Below are 24,128 nucleotides of genomic sequence, written 5' to 3' on the forward strand. Positions count from 1 at the left end.
AGTCGGCTAGTATTTATCCAAATTTTACAGAAGCATCAATATGTACTTGTGTCCCTCTCCACCTGCATAATACTACATGTACATCCAACTTAACTGGCAGTAAGGCAAGAAAACCTGAAAGCAGGGAAAAACTGGACATGGTCAGAAAAAAAATCCAGGATGCGGCAGCCTAGGAAACACTGCATGTAAGGGTTACCAGGTCACAGAAATCTTTTTGCAAAGGAAAGCAAAAAGTGGGAAGATGTGGAGAGAAGAGATACAAGTAAAAACCAGGCAAATATTAAGAACTTCCTAAGGGTAAGAAGAAATCACGCAAAATGTGCTGCCAAACCTAGAAGGTTGGTTGAAAGAAAGGACTTCCTTGCAAAAATGCAGTGGCGAAAAGCTGTAAACAATTCTTTTTTCCTTCTTTCATAAATTTCTTTTATATATTCTTTACAATGGGGAAAAAAAAAGAAAAAACAAAGATGATACATGTTTCTAGTTGGCTAAAATATAGCTTTTTGATTTTCAAAGCTTTTTCATGTCTGGGGGGAACTCACTATTAAAACAAAAACTAGGCACATCCTCCTCAAAGCTGTGGCCACTATGTTCCCATGAGCACATATCACTGAAAATGGTGCCAGTTGTCATCCCCTATTTAAATTCTTATTTTCGAAAAGCCCCATGACATTTAACAATAAAAACTTGTATGTAAAGCATATAGCCATTTTTTTCTGCCATGCTTCAGATGCAAACTGAAGATAGCTTCTCAACAAACAGAAAGCACAGCCAGCTTCTAACTATAAAGCAACAAGTAAATATAAATGTTGACACCTTAAGATACTAGGTAAGTGTTTTCTATACACTCCCACCATGCAATCTTATTTGGAAAGGTCATCGGTAATTCTATACTACATGCTTAGAGCCACATAAAATTGAAGACTGAAAATGAAGGAAACTTTAACTATTTCACTCCTATTCATGCCCAGAAAACACCATCAGAGCCGGAAACCCCAGCACATGCACTGTTATTATTGAAGTCCATCCTCTTTCAGACCAGTGTTTTTCCTTTAAAAACCCTAATGCTGAAATTCTGTAACTGCTATAAGCAATTAAGTTCCAGTTATTTACAGCAAAATGGCATGTCCCTACTGAACTTGTTACACAACATCTTCAGAAGCAACGAAATAGTTCTGTTCCTGCACCAGTTCTTTCCTCAGCTCCTGCTCTTCAATGTAAAAAAGCTGTAATAGCAATCACGAAGAAATTCGGGCTGCAACTCAGCTTGTTAAATGCTTGTTTTTTAGGTTCTGAAGTCTACCAAAAAGTCTGGTAATTGAATGATACATACATACTTGGAACTAGAGGAGGATTTCTAAATCCAGATAAAACAATATAAACAACAGAAAATTGAGCTTGAAAGGAGATGCTAAGTGTTTTTCTTGCTACATTTTTGCTTGCTCTGTATTCTAAAAAAAATGTGCTATTTTTCCCTCAGATAAAATCTATTATTAGAGGAAAGCATGGTGTTCATCATGGATAACTTCAGCTTGGTCATCTTAGGCTCTTTTTCTGTAAAGGAAATGTGGATGCACATATGTTTGTATCTAAAAGGCTATTCAGAGCAGGAGTCAACATTTCCAGATACCAAAGTAGCTTTGTTTTGTTCTTTTTCATTCACTTGCCAGAAATTAGCACGTTCTACCTAGAAATGTACATCCCATTAATCCTAAAAGTAAAATGTAGATAAGGCATTTGAAGTTATAAACATTCCATGTTAGATATAATTTATAAAACCAGATGGTATCAATTCACTAGGTTTAACAACACATCAAGCAGCTGATAGATATTTAAGTTTCCTTTTTCTTAAATTCTAGTTTAGTTTATAGAAATACAATTTTGATATAGGTCACTTTTCACATAAGAGCAGCATCACCAAGGCAGTTCTGCAATAAGCCATACCAGGAGCTGTGCCATTTCGTATTTTCATAAGCAGCCTGGAAAAGAAACAGTGAGGTGCTCTTGACTAAGCTCCTTAATATTATTCAGCATAGCAAATCCTAATCAGATGATGGCTGATTGTGAAGAACTACTGATGGATCTTCTTTTTCCAAGTAACTGGGCAATAAAATTGGGAAATAAAACCCAAATATGATATCACCAAAGTGATGCAGGGGAGAGGGAATTCTGCTAAAGTCACATACAAAATGCTGGACTTTGAGTTGACTACAGTTAACGACAGACAATTCTGTGACAACACTCATTCATTGACATGTTGTGCTTAAAAATATGCTACACATTAGGAAAGGATTACACAGCAGTATAGAAAACATAGCTATCCTGCAGCACAAACCCTGCATCTCTGTTCCCACCTACAAGGGAAGGAAATAGCAGAATTTGAAAGGTTCCAAGAACAGCAACTCTGTAATTAAATGTAGCAAACAGCTTCCATGTAAAAACAAGTAAAGAGGTTGGAATTCTGTATTCTGGAGAAGACAACTGTACGTCTATAAAATCCTGAGTGATGAGGACACCCTGATACAACAGCTGTGAAAAAAAGACTTAATGTAACTACTCTGAACAAAGCTCTGAAGAAAAGAGCATCGCTGCATATCAGGTGGATGATCTATAGAACTCCTTGCCAGAGTGAAAGAAAGAGGAGGAAATAGTCCACAGAAGAAGGAAGAAAACAAAAACCTAACCACTCCACCTCACTAAAAAAACAAAACAAAAAACCCATCACTCAACAAAGAAACCCCATCATACATATCACCTCCCTCCAAAAAAATCCCAACAAATAAGTTATGGGTATCCATTTAGAAAACAATCAAATTACGTACAAGAAGCTGTGGAACCAAAAATGCCCATAAAATGGGCAGAGAAAAGTAATCCAGGTGTTTGCCCTGACCCAGAAGCATTTTACTTTAAGCTTTTCTAACTACTGAGGGGGGTAAGTGCAGATGTATGTATGTGTACATACTTTACAGAGGTTGGGTTTGGGAGTGAAAGCATACTTAAATGTATACTGTCTCTATATAGCATGTAATTACATGCAATTATAGCCAAAGCACAAGATCCATGCCTAAATCAAACGGTTTGGGATTGACTAGTTCTCCTAAAACGTGCTAATACATTCCTGAAGCTTACTTGGGGGCTTTCTCCTCTCCAGATGGCTACAAAGACTCATGATGCCCATGTGTTATAACAAAATGTACCTGTTTGCACACTTTAAACTTAAATCAAAAACAAAAAATGTTACAGTCAAACAACACTATCAAACCAATGTATTGGATGTCTACTAAGACACAGACAAAGGCAGTGAGAGAACCATTTTCATCTACACAGGATCTGAATACAAAAAGGTCTCATTATTAAATAGATATTGGGCAATTAAGTATCTCATATTTTATTTTTGTAAAAGAATCCTCATGTTACATTTCTTCAGGAAATAACCGAGTAAAACCAGAATATTTTGAAATGTACAAAACCATGACTAAGTTGAGCACTTTGCTTACAAATGCTCTACCAAGAGAGGGCAGCAAAATACCCTGCAAACACTTCTTTTCTTATATGAAATTCCTCAAGCACTAAGCTGCATGAGATGAACACACTAAGAATACATTTTATTATTATATATATTGCTGAAGCATCCTTTTGTCAACAAACACAAGCAAAAAAATCCAACCGAACCACATAACTCCCCACCCCCAAAACAAAAAACCACACACCAAAACCCACTATATTTTCCCAGTAATTTTAACAACTTTAATAAATCTTTTGAATAGAAAACTGGAAATTGCAGAGGTCAAAAGATCTATATGCCAGTAATGCAATCATATTGCCTTAACAAGATTTAATGAACAAAGATGAATCTTGTAAACTAAGAACTACAGCTTAAGAAGAGTTACAGTTGTAGCTTAAGAAGGTCAAAACTCATTTTGCTTCTTTTTCAAAAAGAGTAGAAATTTGTTTGCATTAAATCCCCCTCCTTTTGTTTAGTTAGCATTAGATAATGTCCTTTTAAAATAAAAATTATGTCTAAGATCCAAATTATAATATATGAAGGCACTAGAGTAAATTAAGAAGTCATTACACATCAATTCAAGCATTTCTGAACTGTCAAAAGGCTTTGGTAGTTCTAACTACCAAACACTGTGAAAGCAAGACACAAAAATCCTTCAGCCTTAGTAAACACAGCTCAAAAGCTAATGAGGTACTAAAAATGCCCCAGAAAGCTATCTTACCCTGAAATGCTCATTATCCTAAGGCAAAGCGATGCTAATTATTTTAAAAGTTTAAATTAGTAGAATCTAAGAGCTAATTTACATTGAATAGTTGAGACTGCTATAAAACTGTACAGCATGTCAGTCATACACAACGTACTGTTACATATGGGTTTAGATTCAGAGAACTTCAAAATAGCTGCTAGCTTTATCACGTATCGTATTCAAAAAACTTTCTTTTTGGATTGTAATTAATTTCATGCCAAAATCATTTTAGGAAACTTCACTTGAGGGTGTTGGGGTGGGGAGGGGGGCGTTGTGTTCTTGATTTTATTTTCTTTGTGGTGACGTTTTTAAATTAACTTACTTTAAATTTGCAATAGCTTATAAAATTATTTTCCCTCTTGCCCTTATACTTCTGATCCAGTTAAGGAGGTATGAGGAGGTATTGTCAGAGGATGAATAAAGAGTCATATTTAAAATCATAATTTGTGACTTTTAACTCTATCAGTATTAATCCTGCATTTCTCAGGGCAGCGGAGAATCGGAAGCTTGACTACATTCTTGAAGCAACACAAGGAGAAGAAAGCAACAAGCAAAGTTAAGTACACGCTATTTCACCCTTGCTGCAGAAGGAAAAAAAACCCACCACCAAACAAAACTGCTTCACATTCCATGTTGGTGAAAATCTTTAGAATTTCTCCTATGTGACAACTGCAAAAGAGAACTGCAGTTATTTTACCAAGGTATGCACAAAGCTTTCCTAGTTTGTTCTGAATCACATCCTAAAAGCAAATAACAATTAAGAAGTGCTACCATCTCAGCTCTTGATGTTAGATGAAATGAGTCAATATCACGCATACACCAAGGTCATTTTCTATTATGCCTTAGTAACATCACTACATTCAACAACTAGTGCATATGTTGATCAACTAGGAAGCTATCCCAAATAAACAGGTGGTTGTTTTAGCTTTTACTCCTGGAGATGAATGACTGACAGAGATCCTCTGGTCCTTTTGCTAAAGGCTTCAACATAGTCAAAATAATCGAAGCCCCAGCCAATTCTCTCAGAATATGGCCATTACCACATGGGTTGAAGGGAAAACAAAGATCTCACCTAAAATTAAGAAACTTCCATGTTCAGTGGTAAAACAATACTCTGTATTCAGAGCAAACTTCATAGCCGAGAGAAATTAACCTTTTCTGGAATGTTTTGTATATTTAAGCCTGTATCTTAGTCATCTGCAGAAGAGTTACCCCAAGTGTCTCAGTTTGTGGAAAGACTGTCCTTTCACCAGGTAAGTATGCCTTGACATGAAGCAGCTCTCAGTGCATCAAAAAACAGAGCTGATGTCACAAGGGTGCCTAGAGAAAACACTTTACAAGCAGCAAATCCACTGCTGAAACAATCTGTGAAAGCAAATAGCTCTGGCAGATCACCTTGTTTCCTCAAGTGGAAGTTTTTCTACACATTTACATAAATCTTCAGGATTCTAACAGCAGCTTGCTTTGCTCTATATTTTTTCCTAAAAGGATTATAGGGAACTGCATCAAGAAAAATGTATATCAACCTGAATAACATAATTCAGCCACAAACCCAAAAGGCTTCTGTGTCACAAAGCCAGGTTACATTAAAAATGGGTATTTCCACGCACAGTATGGACAAAAGCATCTTTGTATCACATCCAAATTCAACAGGCACTGAGCTGGTAGACATTCCAAGATGAACAGAAACTGGTTTGAAGTCTTTTATTTAAAAACTCATGGTAGACAATAAAGATTCAGAATAAAACCTGCAGTAAACACAGTATCTTAAGGAATAGACCTGACTGAAGTAATTACTGCATTGAGTGAAGAGGTCAGCTGCAGGCAGATAATACATAGTATTTGACAGTTGTTAGTCATCATTTATGAACATGCCAATTTCATATTACCTCCATTCCTGGTTGAAAAAAATAGTGTCAGATCAATAGGAATACTATTCTTGTTTTGTCTGCTTAAAGATACAAGGAGGAGGAGAATGGGGAACAAAAAAACACTAAGATGAGGGTATTGAAAGAAGACAAAAAAAAAATCCCTTGAGCCACTAAAAAAAATAATATTGAATTAAAAATCATAAAACAGATACTCCTGAGGAGAGATTTTTCAGATGTGTCCTCTACACAGTATTGTTTCTTTTTTTGACATATAGTTTTTTGCTTCACTGCATCAAGACATCACAGTATTCCAGTCCCAGAGCCTAAGCTTTCAGGGCAGCTCTGAGCTCTTGCACCAGATCCTCTAAGCCTGCCTCAATCTATGGAGCAATAAACAAGACAGTAACGTCTGGCATTTTATTCTGAAATGTTGAAAGTCCCAACATGTGGGCATAGATAGCATTATCTAATCCAACAGTCACTACTTGGTAGAATACATCTCACATGATGGCTCTCCTCCTCCCACCACTGAGTCACCGCAACAAACAGAGCAGCTGGCTGCAAACAGGCTACACAATGTGTAGCTGAGCTACAGGCACCAGTACCAGATGTAGGGTGATCTCAGCTCCATCTGAAGAATTCTGTAATCTACAGAAGGGCTGCTACCTTGTGACTGCAAACAACTGCATGTACCCTATGGACTAGATACAGTCAACCTACTTTACCACTGTTAGAACTGTATATAGGAGGAAAAAATAGTGTTTTAACATTATTTTGAACTTAGCTCCTAGTCTGACTTAATAGCTTAATCCTCTGATCATCTTCTGTACAAGTTAAGAGAAAAGGTGAGTCTGCTACAGCTTTTAAAATTTGCAGGAACTTATCTGAATAATAAAAACTAAATATCAGTGTTATGCTGCTCTTCCATCTTTAAGTATTTATTCAACATTCCAAAATTCAGAATCTACCACTGATCTCACTCTCCTGTACGGTCATATAAACCTACTGAGCATGTATCTCAGGGCCTACACATTAATGTACCATGGAATGAACAGATATCATTCCTCAAATTTCATAATTCATTTACAACAAGAAAATATAGTTTAAAATCATGTCGGTACAGATTGCAAATTTCCATCAAACACAAGACCAAGAATATTCATGAATAGAAAGTACACTGGATGCAGCAATAACAATCTCAGCAGAAGGGATCAATACTTAGCCTGCTTACATCTTTCTAATCTCTGTTGCACAAACTTCACTTTGCACCAGCTTAACTGAACTCTTGCTGTACGCCCTTCGTAAGGGAATTTATGCTCTTGCTATATTCTCTTAGTAAGTTAGCTTTATTTTTTTTTTCCTTCCAAGTGCTGGACAGTCTGGACATACTACATGTAATTTCAGAGAAACTCAGACATGATATAGTCTACTTGATAAAATGAGCAAGACACTTCAGACAACCTGCAAAGTATGGCTATTCAAAGGCAAGAAGTTTGTCAAGTGAGATTATGAATATGCTCTGGAACTCAAAGTTCCTTCCAGTTTCAACAGTGGTGGGTCTCTGGTTCTTTCACAATAGTGAAAGGCGAGACTGTTTCAAATAGTGTATTTTCAAAAGAAATTGTAATTGCATGTAACACTTCCACCAACAATTTCATTTTTCCTGTACACTATTAAGATATACTGAACACTAGCATTTGATCTACAGGTTGGCAAGTTTCCCCCCCTAAAAAGGTCTAAAAACAGGACATCTTTACATGTTATTTCTCATTCTATTTTGATCACCAGAATCTGCAACATCACCCAACTCCTCCTTTACTCCTTTGTACTCATGTGTCTCAACTTGCATCAGCAGCAACAACTTGCTTTCTCCAGCAAAACATCAAGCAATGAAATTTAATTGTTTCCAATCCCATTGATGCAGGAGGAACCACTTGCTCTTCTACTCTCTACACTTCTACACCAACCCCCCCCTCTCTTCCACCTTAACTAGGAAATTCCCTCTTATTATCTGTGAAACATTTTACTGAAGCCCAGGAATAACACATGAACAGCCCTTCTGCATTTGCAAAAGAAAATATTATTTGGGTACAGCTTACTGTGCTGTATTTTAGCTGGTTAATTATTCTTTTGTTCAAAAGTAGTTCCAAAGCTATTCACATTACTGAAGTCAAAGTAACAGGCTTTCATTTCCTTGATCAAAAGGGACTTAAGTTTTAACAACAAGCTTTTATGTTATAAGCTCAAACTGCATTAGCTGGAATTAAGAAAATAAGAGAAAGAAATAGGTTTTATCAATCAAGCAAAAACTAGTAACCAGCCACCACAATAAAGACATTAAGAGGTAACTACAAATCTAAAAGTTACTAGATACATGAATTCTAATAGACAAAAGGATCTATTAGTGATATTGAATTAAATATCAAATCTAGTTTTCCTCACCTTAATCTTCTCAATATATTACTTAATCTAACAGAATACTTGAACTTTTCTGGCAGAAGACAAATCACAATAAGCCATCTGTGCATATATTATTTTTTTTTTCTAAAATGTTAATCTCAGTAGTAGAAAAACCTACTTTCATTGGCAACTGCCTCTCAGTGGTATATTCTAGTGAGCACGACTGGGACAGAACTCATTCCATAGAAGGGAACCACAATAATCAAGAACCTGTAAAAATGTAGAATAGTTTCTAACCCCTATTTCATGGTTTGCATTGAACAGAAGAAAACCCCTACAAAACTGAAAATTTTACAGGAGGGGTAAGATTTCAAAGAGACATTTTAAAAAGTGTTAACTAAGATCCTTGTCAGAACCATCCTTCAAGCAACATCCATATTCAATCGCAGCAATTAAGGCAGCAATTTTGCCAATGTAGTCAAGAGACTGCTTAATGGAGGAGTGCTCTTCTCAGTCTGCAAAACATGTCAATGTTACCCAACATCTATAGCTATTCAGTACTGTAACCAGACTCATCTATTACCTCTACATAAAGCCAGTTATTAGGTCTCAGAAAGCTAGACTTGACAGAACTAAGGAAAACTTTACTGTAAATGAGAAGAAACTGGATGGCGGGGGGGGAAAAAAAAAAAAAGACACATACTTAAAAAAGTCATTATTATACCAGAACTCTGTTTCATTTCTCTCTCTTTTTGTCTCACGACCTAGTATGCAATGCATAGGCTGGAGAGAGATCCAAATGGCTGCAGGCTGTCCCATGAAACTACCTCAGCAAGCTCAACCTGAAAAGTTTACACTGATGTAACTTTGATCTGCTGGAAACCCTTAGCTTAGGCATTAAAAAGACTTCCAACTCCACCTAAACTGTGTCTCTGGGATGTAAACTTCAAGCAGATTTTCTAACATGCGCAGCACACAATACAATTATATGACAGTATTCTACTGACCTCTACTCTTATACCTTAAACAGAAAAGTCAACTGCTATATCATGTTCATATGCCTATCTCAGATGAGACAGGCTTGTTTGCTTAATTAGAATCTAATCAATCCATATGCCTTTCAAGAAATACTTCCTCAAAACAGGTTGTAGGATAAATGGCACAAACTGTAAACAGTATATCTGGCCACTGACAAGCGAAAGGTCATGAGCTGTGGGAAACCAGTAGAAACCAGGCTACCAGGGTCAGAAAGTGATGGGCAAATTTTTCTTCCTTTAAATTGTTGCTACTGCATTGCTAGTGAATTGTGGGAAGCAGTTTTTTTCTCTCAGTATTTCCACATGTTTTCAAAAGAGCTCAGGAATTACACATATAACAATTATTAAGTAATAGGGGGAAAAAAATTCTTTTACCACAGTAAAAAATTAACATTAGTAAATTCTAAGAAAGAATACTTTTACTCTCTGAAGTAAACAGCATTCTTAGCATTTAAGTCTATAGGTAATAAGAAACTGCTACCCTGGCCAGCCTCTGAACTTGCACACTAAGAAGCCTTTCAAAGGATGTTATGACCATACCATATCAATGCTACTTTCTAGCGTAGCCACACACTGAAGTTTTCTTTAACAGTATAATCACAATCCATGTAATAAACTAAAAGCTTAAGCAAATTAAGTATTTAACAATTACAACTCCCCCTAATAATCCACTAGTGCATTTTGGGACCTTCCAACATTTCTGAGTACTTACGATAGAAGTCGGTCAAGTTTTGGTCCATTATGTCCCTGAACTGGTGGCTTGTACACCCTCATTGTTCTTTACGATCTATACACTTTCTCTGTTTCTGGTGTTCTCGGTCTCTTTATTTATGAAGCAGTGATGATTTTAAATTTATTTATAAACATTAACTCATTAAATTCCCAAGTGTCATATTAGATACCAACTCAGTGACTCATACTCCTGACAATATATTTATCATGGCTGGGAGGGAAGGTAAATTTATACACAAGAGTAGCACACACAGGCATGCTATGAACTAATCTTACATTTTAAAATGGTATTTGACATTAAGTAACTCTTAAGTTATTAACAATTATATATGTCAACTGAAGTTGGCTCATTATCAAACCAGTGGAATTTATAAACACTGCCTGACTACCACTGACAAGATGAAAAAAACCTTGTATAACAAAAAAACTCTTCATTTTTGAAGATCAACAGTGGAATTTGGAGTGTTTTAAGTCTTGTTATTACTGTACTTAAATGAGGGCAAGTCAAGGAAAATTACAGTTAACTTCAAGTACTCCCTGACAAGGAGAAGAATACACCATGTGTTATGGTGTCTTAAGAGAGTAACGAAATTACCAGCTCACCAGATAAAATTATTTAATCAACCATCTTATGTGTAATCGTGGCCTCAAAAAACTCAGCGCTTTAGATCGCACATCTGGTCCTAGTGGCTTTATAGATTGCCATCACTGCACAGTAAACAATGCAAATATTCAAGTAACAAGCTCTGCAACAAAATAAAGAAATGTTACTCTTTCAGCCCTTTCACACAAAAATTTAAGGCATCTAAATTTTTTAAATAGGGAAAAAAAAAAATCTTTGAACCAAAATAATACACTTTTGCTGGCAATGATCTAATTTTAATTATTTGTAACTTCTGCAAGATTCTTGAACACCAGTTATGAAAGTGAAGGAAAACGTCAGATCAGTTGAAGAGCTCTCTCTAGTACGCCACTCGTCAATCGGACACTCCTTTGGGAAAAAAAAAAATCTCAGAAATGTTTCTATTTGTGCCTAGGAAAACCCTGAAGCTACAAGCTACCTAATTTAACTTTGAAATTAGTTATGCTCTGAGCAGAGGGTTGAAATAGATGACCTCCACACAGTCCCCTTTTCAACTTTAATTTCTATGTAAGTGGATTTTTTCAAAATGTCTTTTCCTGAAGTTATTGTGGGAGTTCGTCAAACATTATTGAGAACCCAGATACACTTAAGGACATATGAGACCAGCACTTACAGACAACTATTATGAAGCCACAAAACAAAACCCCCACCCCACAGACACATGTTTCACAAGCAATGGACTTAGCCTGCCTTTCTACTGATCCATCACAAACCCAATGTTCCTGCCTACACAGTAACATTTATTCCCTTCCCTTCTCTTGCATTCCCTGTAGTCTTACTGCTCCCCACAGAATTCAATTCTGCCCACGCTGTCTTTACCCTTTACTGAGACTGGAAATGTCACTTCTAGATATGTTAAAAGTAATATATACCTAAATCATTTCTTTCCAACTACTTACCACTTTCTGCATTTTGGTAGTAAAAGTTGAAAGACAGTTACTACAGAAGTTCTAGCTTAGAGTGAATTGAATTGTATTATATAGTTACAGTAGTAAAGAGACTGGAGAAGCATTTGTGAAATGTTTTAACAACATTATATATCCTTAGGCTGACACAACAGTGATAGTTTCCACAGACAATCTGGCTAACAACATGAGTTAACACTCACTCCAGTTCTCAATCTTTTTCTAAGGGAAAAAAAAAACCAAGAAGAAATTAAAACCAGGACCAGACATCAAAGAGGTCATTGTATTAGATGAAAAAAGTAGAGTACACCAGTCAAATGAGAAAGTGAAGTCATAAGAATGCCATCTGATATGTCCTTTACACACTACAAATTTCAAGACTTACAGAGCTCTTAATATGGGGCAGCACTTTTTTCTGAAGGGACATCTATCTACAATACTTCTCTGAAAACTATTTCAGTGTTACAAATTTCCATTAACACAGCCTTCTAAAGGAACAGACTGGAAACAAAAACGTCAAAAGCCACCACTGTAGAACAGAAAAAAATATCAAAAGAAAAAAAAAGCTTTTTAAAAGTCTGTCAAAAAAAGTGACATAAAAGACCTTTATAATGACAGTAGACTTTCACATAAGCATATCAAATATATAATGGTAATGAGTTCCTTGCTATTTGTTTTTAAACATGGGAATTTTCAAATAAAGCCATTTCTGCTCAGGTTTAAGAGCATACTGCAGAAACGAGATGGACAAGCACGACCAACATTGATGTCAAAACTTCATGAAACATCTATAGCTAGTTTATCAAATTTATAACAGAAATTATTCCTGAATTAGCGATCTGGTTCTGCTTACCTTTATATAAACCAAACTAAATGCAAAATAACAAAACAGAAACAATTTCAGTGCCAATTAGACACAACACGTTAAAATATTTTGCCAGTTACCACTGGATGATATTAAGTGAATTTACACCATAAATCTGGACCACTTCCTATTTATTCAAAGATCCTGTTCCCTGTATCTGTACTGCATGTGACCTAAATCGCTCCCAGCATCCCTTCTGGAAGGGAACAGCTAATCTCCTGCAAGTATTTTGATGGTAAAACAATCCAGGATTGCACCACAGGCAGTATGCTTGAGACAGTTCAAGGTCTCGCTGTTTTCACTTAACTCAGACTGACAGCATCATGTCAGAAGACTTTGCCACTTCTTATACCCATATCCGAGACACAATCTAGAGCACTAACATGTATTGCCACACAACAAACGCAGAAACATGGACACTAGAAAGTTTGTTCTTCGAACTTGGGCACATGATCAATACATAGCAATTATTAAAAGGAACTGTAAAAAACCCCACATATTAAAAATGCTACAGATCTGAAAAACCTCTCACAGGGCATAGGACAGGGTACGGTGGCTTCACACTGAAGAAACAGCTTGGCTTGGAGGAATGTCAACTGGTCAGAGAAATGCCCTGAGGGCAGCACAGATAATACCAATATTGCTACAGCTGAAAATTGAGCTACTAAAGGTTGCATAAATTTATAAATTAAAAGTAGAAAATTAAGGTTTCTTTACTAAAGATCTAATCTAGTATAAGGGTGAACAAGCTTTCCAATACAATATTTTGGATCTAGTGCATCCACATTCAGGAAGAAAAACTGTCATTCTCTGCGACAATTTGATTCTCTGCCTCTAAAAGTTAAAACTTCCTTCCTTACTTCCTGGCTTTCTTCCTTCTAAACGTGTGTCAAAAACTGAAGACAACAGCCACTGGAAAATTAGTTTGCTTGAAAATTACAGCAACGGAATGTTCCAAGGTTTCTCATCTGATCTTCAACTCTGTCATGACAAGCCAGCAGCAACTGCATTGTTTGAATGGGTGGAGATCACAAACAAGGGATCTAGCTACAACTGAAGTTTTTACACAGGAAAGATGCACTACTAGAAACCGCACACATAAATATGCTGACTTAATGCAAAGAAGTTAAGTCTTTGATATTTAATTTCTCATCATTAGTGAGGAGTTACTACATTCTTTAATTGAACAGCTGTTCATTTATAACACTGTACCTTCTCTGGATTTCCAGTTCTTCTTGTGATGGACCATTTTGTACTTGAGAGGGAAGCTGTGAATTCTGTCGAGGCAATGTAGGACCTAAAAGCAAACACAGATCATAAATTAACGTTTTGAACTTTTACTATGCAGAAAAGCACAAAAATCAAGGAAGAAGGCCAGCCATCGCATGACATAACTGTTTGCTTCTGCTTTTTAAGCCAAACAAGCTCAACAACATAATACAGCAAATAAAAGCTGCAACAAATGTTACCTTATGTATTTACAGAATGGTTTTATTTCACATAGATGGAAAGGTTTCACAGAATGTAAAAGAAATTTTCTATATGATGGAAGCTGACAAAAGCTTTAAAAAGCACTCTAAGTCAGAGATTCTTTAAACAACAAATAAGTACTCTTGGAGGAATAGAAATGGCTCAAAAAATTAAACACTCACCTAAATAGAACACTGGAAATGGAGGGGGGGGGGGGTGGTGAGAAGAAATAGAATAGGAGAAAAGAACATCAGCAGCTTATCATCATATCAAAAGAAGGAAGATAAAATGTGTTTCTACAGGTCACATCAAAATTCATTCAGATTTTGGGTCATCAACTTGGACCAAAGACTTTCCTTTTTGGATAGTTAAATATCGTGTCCAAAGGAACAGAGGTATATAACAAATGTACAAATTGTGCATTCTGCTAAGCACAAAAAATGCAAAAGAGAAAGACATGCAAATTCATCATAAACTTTTATTGATGGGTAATTCTGAATCATACACCTTTTGAATAACTGTATACATTAGGTATTTCTTCTAAAAACAAAGAGGCTTTTCCATTTTTCTCACAAATGTATTGAAAATACAAACATATTTTTAAAGAACTAACTGGAGTGAAGGATGAAGTATGGAATGGAATGGATCATGTGCACATGGATTCTGTGAAAAATGGGCTGTAAACCAGAAAACTATTTAGACTGTAACTACACTTACGATTATGTAATTTTGTTGCATGCAGAATAAAAACCAAGAAAAATGTATCAAGTTCTGAAAAAGTCCCAAAGATAACTAGTAATTTCTTGCTGAGATTCCATCAAACTAGAGTGATGGAGCTGTAATGAGATCTCCTCTATCTCAAATATCAAAAGGTAAAATTTGTTTGCCATCTGAACTTGTGAAAGTCATCCAAAAACATGAAGAGACCACATGTGATATACTGAGACATCAAGGACAGGCAATCTGCCCCAGACTCAGCAAACAAGTGCCCTATTTAAATGCTACACAAAAAAGTTCATTTACTCAAACGGCATGGCTGTTGTGGTCACAAAGAGATTGAATCCTGAAAAGTATAGAAGTATATATTTTTATCTGCCACATCCTACCGTTAAAATATAACCTAAGAACTTAATTGTAAAAGATAAAAGCAGGAAGTATACTACGAGAGGTTGTACCTTACTTATTCTTCTCAGCAAGCATTAGGTCCTCGTACCTGAGTACATGATGTTGCCCTGGATGTACTTTTTTCCTTGGAGTATCTCCAAGAGACACTCACAGATACAAATCTGTATTTTTCTTAATGCAACAGATTTGATACAACTAATAATTAAGAAGCATCTGATATACTGCTCATCTGAAAAAATTTTCTGCTTTGAAACTTCCAAAGTTGCACCTCCTCCTCTGCCATCTCCCCTGTGTGACAGGTGGAAGGCTTTGATGCCCATTAAGCTGTGACCACAGCTCCCAAGCAGCTGGGCTATTTGTTGTGTACACCATGCTGCAGCCTTTCATGGACTTTTAGAAGGAGACACAATCCAGTAGCAGCTGTGTTGCTGCTTAAAGGTGCTAATACACCACTACCTCTTGCCATATCTAATATACTCCCTTCCCTCAGACCTGTTGTTTCTCAGTATGAAATGTACTGACCTAAAAACTAATAACAAAGAACAAAATAAAAGAAACGGTCATATTATGGTCATTTACCAACTGTATTTTGTACTAAAAAGTAGAAATGAAAACTTTCAGCCAATTAATCTTTCACAGAATTTAACAGGAGGATTTTTTTTTTGAGAAGGTATTATCATGCTGCAGTAGCTGAGTGTGGACCACTACCCTACGACCTTTCTCCCAGTGTCTCTCCAACTTTCTTTTGCTAGCACCACTGGAAACCAGCCATCTAGTTTCACTTGCACTGGCTATTCCTACTAGCCTATCAGAAAACTTCATAGCTTCAAACTTCATTCTAGAGCATTATCTGTCAACAAATCATATTCTCTGTCAATTCTGCAGAATGCAACCATCAGTAAGTCACACTAGTGTAACCGGGCCAACCTACTCCAGTAAGTTACGTGCTTCTTTCATAGCTATACATGGAAGAGACATAAATACAATCACCTACTAAGGGCTTTCAAGAAACAAACATTCAAGTTACCAAGTCGTTTGACCTGTTCTCTGACAAATTCCACTCTGCAAGCACAGATTCTAAACAACCACTGTGCTAACAGACACTGGTAAGTTAAAGGTATATACTAGGTGGAAAAGTATGTTTTATCCCATAAAATTTATTACAGTAAGCCAAGACCACCACATCGTTGCTAAAATACAACTGTCTAGATAGTGGGACAGATGGTTTAATAAATAAATAATCAGGAATTAGCTAATAAAAAGCACCCTTGGAGGTTTTCGAGCACTTCAAGATACTTCAGAAACACTAATTCTCCAAAGAAATATTCAAAGATAGTGCCTGGACAAAAAATCTGGTTCTTCTATAGGATTACATCATCTTCAGAGAGTGGTACAAACTAAGTAAGAGACATGGCTGAATGGTCTATTCGCTCTGAGTTTTAAATAAAACCTAACATCTTTATTTTTCTACAGAAAGCACAGATGGTGCACTCTGCAGTACACTCAGACAGAGGATATAATTTCACACTAATTGGTTCAGCAGCCTTTCCAGTTTCAATGCTTCCTATTTTTCAGTTCATTCTCACCTTTGCATCACCCTTCCTCTATGACAACTCAGGCAACTGTGTAGTGAGAGATGAACTAGAAAGCCAAGACATTAAAAAACCCAGAGAAAAAAGCCTGCAAGAAGTGTTTTCACCAGCTAGATCAGGATCAGTTCTGTTTTTTCATGCAAAAGTTGTCACACAGACAGCTACGATGGCATAGCTCAGAAAACATCATTGGACTGTTGAGGGGTGCATGAATCAAATTAAGCTTCCCCAACAACACCATTTTAAACCACAACTAGAGTGGTAGTTTGATTAAACTCCTTAACATTATTTTCACCTCCAATTGACTTCTTACTTCTGTATCTCCAGTGAGGATATGAATCAATTTTAGTTGCGCAATCCTATGAGCATACAACTAGGAAGCTGGAGATGGAAACATATGGTTTCTATGAAGGTGAGATGGCACTGGCACAGGCTGCCCAGAGAGGCTGTGGAGTCTCCTCTGTAGGTTTCCAAACCCTTCTGGATGTGTTCCTGTGTGACCCAATTGAAGTATCTACTGTTTAAAATGAAACAATACACATACTACACATTATACAGTGAGTTAGAATGTGTATTTTCATTTGGCTGGACAGCCTTGCTTGTGAGCTGGTAACCTGAGGACAGGTGAAGCATTTTTAGGGGGACCACTAGCAGTCAGATAATGTGAAATGTTCCTCAGAACATGTCCTGGGGTTCAAGAAAGGCAAAACACACAAACCCAACACTTCTGCAATTACTGTACTATTCAAAGTACAACATTAAAAGAAAAAAAAAAATCAGATTTTAAAAAAAATCTAAATTGTTCATCTATCACACATGAGAATTTTAGTCTGAGGCAGAGATCTCAATTTTTCCCCCAGAGAAACGGTTTATCTAAACAATTCAGTAATTAGGAATTCCCAATCTTTCATTTCTTAGTATGTTCGCATCAAAACTAAGTAACATTCCAATTATACAGTCTGATATTAAAATCCAAGTATGATTGACTTGTCAAAGGAAAAATGAACTGAAAGCAGATAGCCAGTTAATTTATACAGGCATATGCTTTGAAGGGTACTGACTAATAATAGTCTTTAGAGAAGCAAAGAACACACTCAGGCAAGTGTTCAAAATGACAACAAAAATAGGTATTTCTATAATTGATATAAGAACTCTAAAGAAAATTACTAAATGCTTAATGGTTTTATGAATGAATGGAAAGTAGTGTTTTTCAGAGATCTATGTTAGTAAGTAATCTGTACAATTATTATAGTAAAGCAACCATAAAGTAACTAAAGTAACAAGTAAAAGAGCTGCAAGAAACTATCGGTAGTCTGAAGTATTAAGAGGAACAGAGACAGAGCCTCCACTGAAATCGAAATGCCTTGGACTCTGGTGCCACAAAAAAGCAGGGCTCTGCTTTGCAACGCTCCCTTCAGTGTCCCAGTCAAAAAAGAGTCAAGGCGTTAACAACGGAGTACGTGGATGAGCAAGGTTCAGGTGGGGAAATCTCAACAACCAATCCACCACCAACTGCTCCACCAGCAACAGGCAGCAGGCACCATAAACAGAAGCAACAGGTGCTTGTTCCAGGTGACTCACTGCTAAAAGACATTGAGAGACCCATCTGTCGATCAGACAAGGAGTCGCGAGAGGTGCTGCCTGCTGGGACTCAAGATCCAAGACGTGGCTGAGAGAGTGCCACACCTTGTCAGAGACATGGGCTACTATCTCCTACTCCTCCTCCATACGAGTATGAATGATGTAATTAGCCATGACTTTACCAAAATCAAGGATTATAAAACCTTGGGGAAGCAAGTGAGGGATAGGGAGGCCCAAGTTATCTTTTCATCCATCCTGCCTACCAGAGGAAAAGGGACAGTCAACAATAGAAAAATCATGCAATTTAACTCCTGGCTTAGAGGTTGGTGCTGATAAGAAGGTTTGAGTTTTTATGACAACAGGACCTTCTTCAATGACTGTAATTTGATAAGGCAGAGTGGAATACGTCTGTCTCTCAAGGGCACTGCAGTCTTTGGGAATAGGTTGGCCAACTTGGTTAAGAGAGCTTTAAACTGAAGGACTCAGGGAGGCTGTGAGTGAAATGGCAAAGCAAGTGCCATCCCATCCAACAGGGAAACAGGTCAGAGCAGGAATTGCAGTGATGATGCCCCTCAGCTCCACACCAAGATGAGAAGCAGAAGGCTGATCACCCCAAGGGAGTGTCAAATAAGGGAGGATCTTCTTGCACCCGTCCTGGGAAACCTGTCTGCTTGAGTAAGCCCCTGCATTGCCTGCTCACCAACACACAGCCTGGGGAATGAGCAGGAAGAACTGGAGATATGGGTGCAGATGCAGGACCATGATCTCACTGCAATTACAGAGACATGGTGGGACAGCTCCAGTGACTCGAGCACAGCTGTGAATTGGCACGTCCTATTTAGGAAAGACAAAAAAAAACAAAGTGAGGGTGTGAGTTGCTCTCTATGTGAGAGAGCAATTAGAGTGCTTTGACCTCTTCCTGGGTGGGGATGAGGGGTGGGTTGAGGGTTTATGAGTCAGAATTAAGGGGCAGGGTAGTGTGCATGATACTATTGTGTGAGTTTACTATAGGTTACCTGATCAGGAAGAGGAAGTGGATGAGGCCTTCTACAAACAGCTGAGAACTGCCTCAGGATCACAATCCCTGGTCCTTATGGGGCACTTCAACCACCCTGATCTTTGCTGGCAAAGCCATTCAGCCAAGCACACACAGACCCAGAGGTTCCTACAGAATATTGATGACAACTTCCTGTCAGAAGTGGTTGAGGAGCTGACAAGGAGATGCATGCTGCTGGACCTTGTGCTGACAAATAAAGGTCTGGTTGGGGATGTGAAGGTTGGAGGCAACTTTGGCTGCAGTGACCATGAGATGGTAGAGTTCAAGATGCTCCATGGAAGAAGTAGGACACGAAGCCTGATTGCAGTCCTGGATTTCAGGTGAACTGACTTTGGCCTCTTCAAAGACCTGCTTGGAAGAATCTCATGGGATAGGAGTCTAGACAGTAGAAGTGTCCAAGAAAGCTGGTCAATCTTTAAGCACCATTTCCTTCAAGCTCAAGATCAGTAGAAAATCAGAAAAGGAGGCAAGGGGCCTACACGGATGAAAAAGGAACTATTGGAACTACTCAAGGAGAAGAAAAAAAATTATGTAAGGTGGAAAAGGGGCACCTTCTTAGCCTCAGTCTTCACTGCTAAGGCCAGACCTTGGGAAGCCCAGTCCCTGGAGGACAGTAGAATAGACTGGAGAAAGGCAGACTTTCCCTTGGTGCATGCAGATAAGATTAGAGACCCATTCAGCAAGCTTAACACCCATAAATCTATGGGACCTGAGGGGATGCACCCACAAGTCCTGAGGGAGCTGGCTGATGTTATTGCTCTTCACCATTTTCAATCGATCCGGGGACTGGCAAGGTGCCTGAGGACTGGAGAAAGACCAATGTCACTCCAGCCTTCAAAAAAGGTAAGAAGTACCCAGGAAACTACAGGCCAGTCAGCTTCAACTCCATCCCTGAAAAGGTGGTGGAACAAATCATCCTGGATGCCGTCTCAAAACACATGAAGGAAAAGATGGTTATCAGGGAGAGTCAACATGGATCCATCAAGGGGAAATCCTGCTTCACCAACCTGTAAGCCTTCTATGAGAGTATAACTGGCTGGCTAGATGAGGAGAGAGCAGTGGATGTCAACTATCTTGACTTCAGCAAGGCCTTTGACAGTGTCTCCCATAACATCCTCATAGGAAAGTTCAGGCAGCGTCAGTTGGACGAGTGGACATTGAGGTGGATTGAGAACTGGCTGAATGACAGAACCCAGAGCGTGCTGATCAACGGTGCTGAGTTAAGTTGGTGGCCTGCGGCCAATAAAGTTCCAAAGAGGTTGGTTCTGGGGACAGTCTTATTTAACATCTTCATCAACGACCTGGATGAGGGGACAGTATACCCTGAGCAAGTTCCCTGATGACTCCAAACTGGGAGGACTGGTTGATTCACCTGAAGCCTGTGCTGCCATTCAGTCAGATTTTGATCAGCTTGCAAGTTGGGCAGAGAGAAACCTCATGAGGTTCAACAGACGGGTTGGACTAGATGATCTCTAGAGGTCCTTTCCAACCCCTACTATTCTATGATTCTCTGAACCCCTTTCACTTGTCTCTAGAATCTTCTTTTCCCATCAGAGTTTGTCCTGGTCTAGGACATTACAGAACAAAGTCTAACTAGCCCTCAGCAGAAGCAAAACAACATTACTCCAAGACTTGAATTTGTACTATAGATTTATATGTAAGACTGTGATGGTAAATAAGTAGGGCATTAACAAGTGACAAAACTACTCTCTAGTACTTCTATTTGAGTGAATCATCTTCCAGCTAAGAATTCACTTTCCTTCAAAAATCTACTTTCTCATACACAGTTAAAATATTATAAGTATCTTCATCTGAGTTAATTTACTTATCGCTTTGATTTATTTTAGCAGAGTGGTAATTATGTTCCATTTTCTATACAGAAAGTAAATGCTTTTCATTTCACTTCATGAACACTTTTACTTGATCATGGTAATAAAAGGGGACAAGAATAACCAAAATATGAATTAAGATACATTTAAATTGAAGTAGAAATAAGCCTCCTGTAAATAGAAGCAGAGCCTTGGAAACAACCTGACTGCCAGGCTTGGTTCAAAGTCTAGCTTGCTGAGTGACCTCAAGAAGGCTTGTGGTTTACCTCTGTCATCCTTTTACACAAGAAGAGAGAGACAAAGCTTCAGCAGTGGAGTACTAAGGTTGCTTAAAGAAACTATGATATCACAATCTTAAAAAAAAAAAGAGCAAGTATGGAGAGTTAAATATACCAAGATCATCTATTGTAGGATATCTATTACTTTTTTTCCCAGTTCCATCAAAGTTTGTTTAAATAATGCTGTTATAGAAGATGACTGACATTGTGTGTGATACTACAGAAATGAACCCAGCAAAGCTACATTTCCATAATTGTGTTAATGATTTCATGACAACGCTCTGTTCCCAAAAGGCAGTAGATTTAATATAGCTGCAACTTCTACTGGTCATATTAAGACAACAATATGAATCCTCAAGAAATATATTAACATTTCCCAATGTTTATTAAACAAAATTTTACTCAAAGAAATGTACCTCTATGTACGTTTACCATGCAGTTAAGATTAGCTACCAGATTTTCATGAAATTCTTTGGGCTGTTCACCCAAACTTTAATGCTTTCACTTGATACAACACTAATTCGGAAGAACCACACAAATCAGAAATACCACACAGGCAACTCTTAAAAGTGATTATCACTCTGAAAACTTAGCAACATTCCTTTCCCTTCCAAATTTCCACAGTTAACAGAACTCTTATGTGCAGTCAAAAAGAACTTCCTTCAGGTCAATATTCTGGTTTATTAATCAGGATTAAAATCTATTATCTACAAAAAAATTCTTTAATCAATCCTACATTAAAAGGAAAGGAAAAAACTTACTAGCAAAAATATGAAATAGAGATATTATCTAATTTCTAACAACACAGGTATAATACCACATCATTTTACTCCCATTCTGACAGAGAGAGCTGATAGCCTGCTCCAAAAGTTTGCCAAGAGTACGGGTATAGCATAATTATTTAATTGCAGTAGAATATTTTTTTCTCTCAAAACAAGTTTTAGCATGACATGAACCAAAACAGTATAAGGAGAAGCATCTCAAATCCCCTTTCCAGCCCTGCCTCATTTCTGGCTCCTATAGTCTGTATACATATAGGCAATCTATATGTATACAAATAGTTTCTGTTTCAGTTTGCATTTCTTAAAGATGCTGAATTATTCAGTCTATGATATGAGTAAGAGAGATGTGGAAAAAACATGCATCTTTTTCCCATAAAGGTTTGATTATTTAATAACTGGACAACCTAACTTCTAGGGTTACTAATAATTTCAAACAATTTTAACCTCATTGGGTTTTTTTCCAAGATTAGACTAAAAAAGAATAAAGAGACCCCGGAAACAAGGAAGACTTTCTTTTTTCTTGTTCCCATTTTGCTATGAATTAAAGCGTCCTCTAAAGCAATATTTGAACAGCTTCACTGAAGTAATTCCTATTCTGGCCTTTATATGCAGAATATCCCAAACTCTTTTCAAGAATCAACATAACACAGAATCGCAGAATCTTAAGGATTGGAAGGAACCTTGAAAGATCATCTAGTCCAACCCCCCTACCAGAGCAGGATCTCCTAGAGTAGGTCACACAGGCACTCATCCTGCTGGGTTTTGAATGTCTCCATAGAAGACACAACAACTCATTTGGGCAGCCTGTTCCAGTGCTCTGTCACCCTCACAGTGAGAAAGTTTTTCCTTATATGTCTAAGATGAGTACAAAACCCATTTTGAATCTCATGTATATATAATTCTATTAGAAAAAAATAGAATAGGCTTATTTAGGGCTGCATGCCATCCTTCATCCTTCTTTTGCTGCCTCACCTTCTGCAATGAAGAATTCAAAATACCTCCTTAAATACAAATTACACATCTTTAACTCTCACACTTGGTTTCCTATTCTGTTTGCAATGACTTCCCAGGACTGAAGACAGATGCCACACAAAGCAACACTAATTCCAGCTGAACTAGAAGGTACTTTGTGCAGCAAAGCTAAGTATGATTCCCTCATGTCCTAACACACACTTGCCCTACTTACCCTTATTCCTTTCTCACACAGAGAATTTTCGCAGCCATATAATTTCCCTTCATTGAGGCTTTTCTCTCATTCCAGAGTTACTTTAATTGCAACACTGAGCTGTACTTTATGCAAATATTAAAATTTTCTTTGTAATGCAGTGCAAAACCTTCACAGAAAGCAGTCATCTTCAGATGACAACAGACCAATAAAGACAGTAAGACCAAATACTGCATATCTGAACACACTGTACACAACCTTAAAGCCACAAACCCTCTTCAAATGATGTCTTAAACTGAAAACATACTTGTCATTTGATGAAGGTGTAACTTTTGACCATTTCAGACAATTATTTAATGAAATGAGTACAGCTTCCAAAATACTTATGGATAGGTGCCAGAAAAAGATCTTTGTTCAATTTTAGCACATCTCCTGTTAACATTTAATAATGCAGGGAAGGAACTTGTAGCATTAGTAGTCTAACAGAAGAAAGTGCAGTCCTGTGTTGATGTCCTCTTCTGGATTTGCAGCTGGCCTACAGTCTGC

The 24,128-nt window shown here is 37.5% G+C and overlaps 1 protein-coding gene across 2 annotated transcripts in view; it reads right to left on the minus strand.

Moving 5' to 3' along the window:
• The window catches only part of ENAH (ENAH actin regulator), a 104,260-nt gene that overhangs the window by 22,825 nt on the left and 57,307 nt on the right, over window positions 1-24,128 (minus strand). The window contains exons 4-5 of one of the 2 annotated variants that reach the window (XM_061991507.1): window positions 14,356-14,367; window positions 13,916-14,000 (exon numbers count right to left, since the gene is read on the minus strand). In XM_061991507.1, coding sequence (XP_061847491.1) covers window positions 13,916-14,000; window positions 14,356-14,367 — 97 coding nt within the window. The remainder of the gene's footprint in view (window positions 1-13,915; window positions 14,001-14,355; window positions 14,368-24,128) is intronic. The other variant, XM_061991508.1, reaches the window with a different exon arrangement.

Source organism: Colius striatus, chromosome 2 (assembly GCF_028858725.1).
Source record: "Colius striatus isolate bColStr4 chromosome 2, bColStr4.1.hap1, whole genome shotgun sequence".
Taxonomy (NCBI): Eukaryota; Metazoa; Chordata; class Aves; order Coliiformes; family Coliidae; genus Colius; species Colius striatus.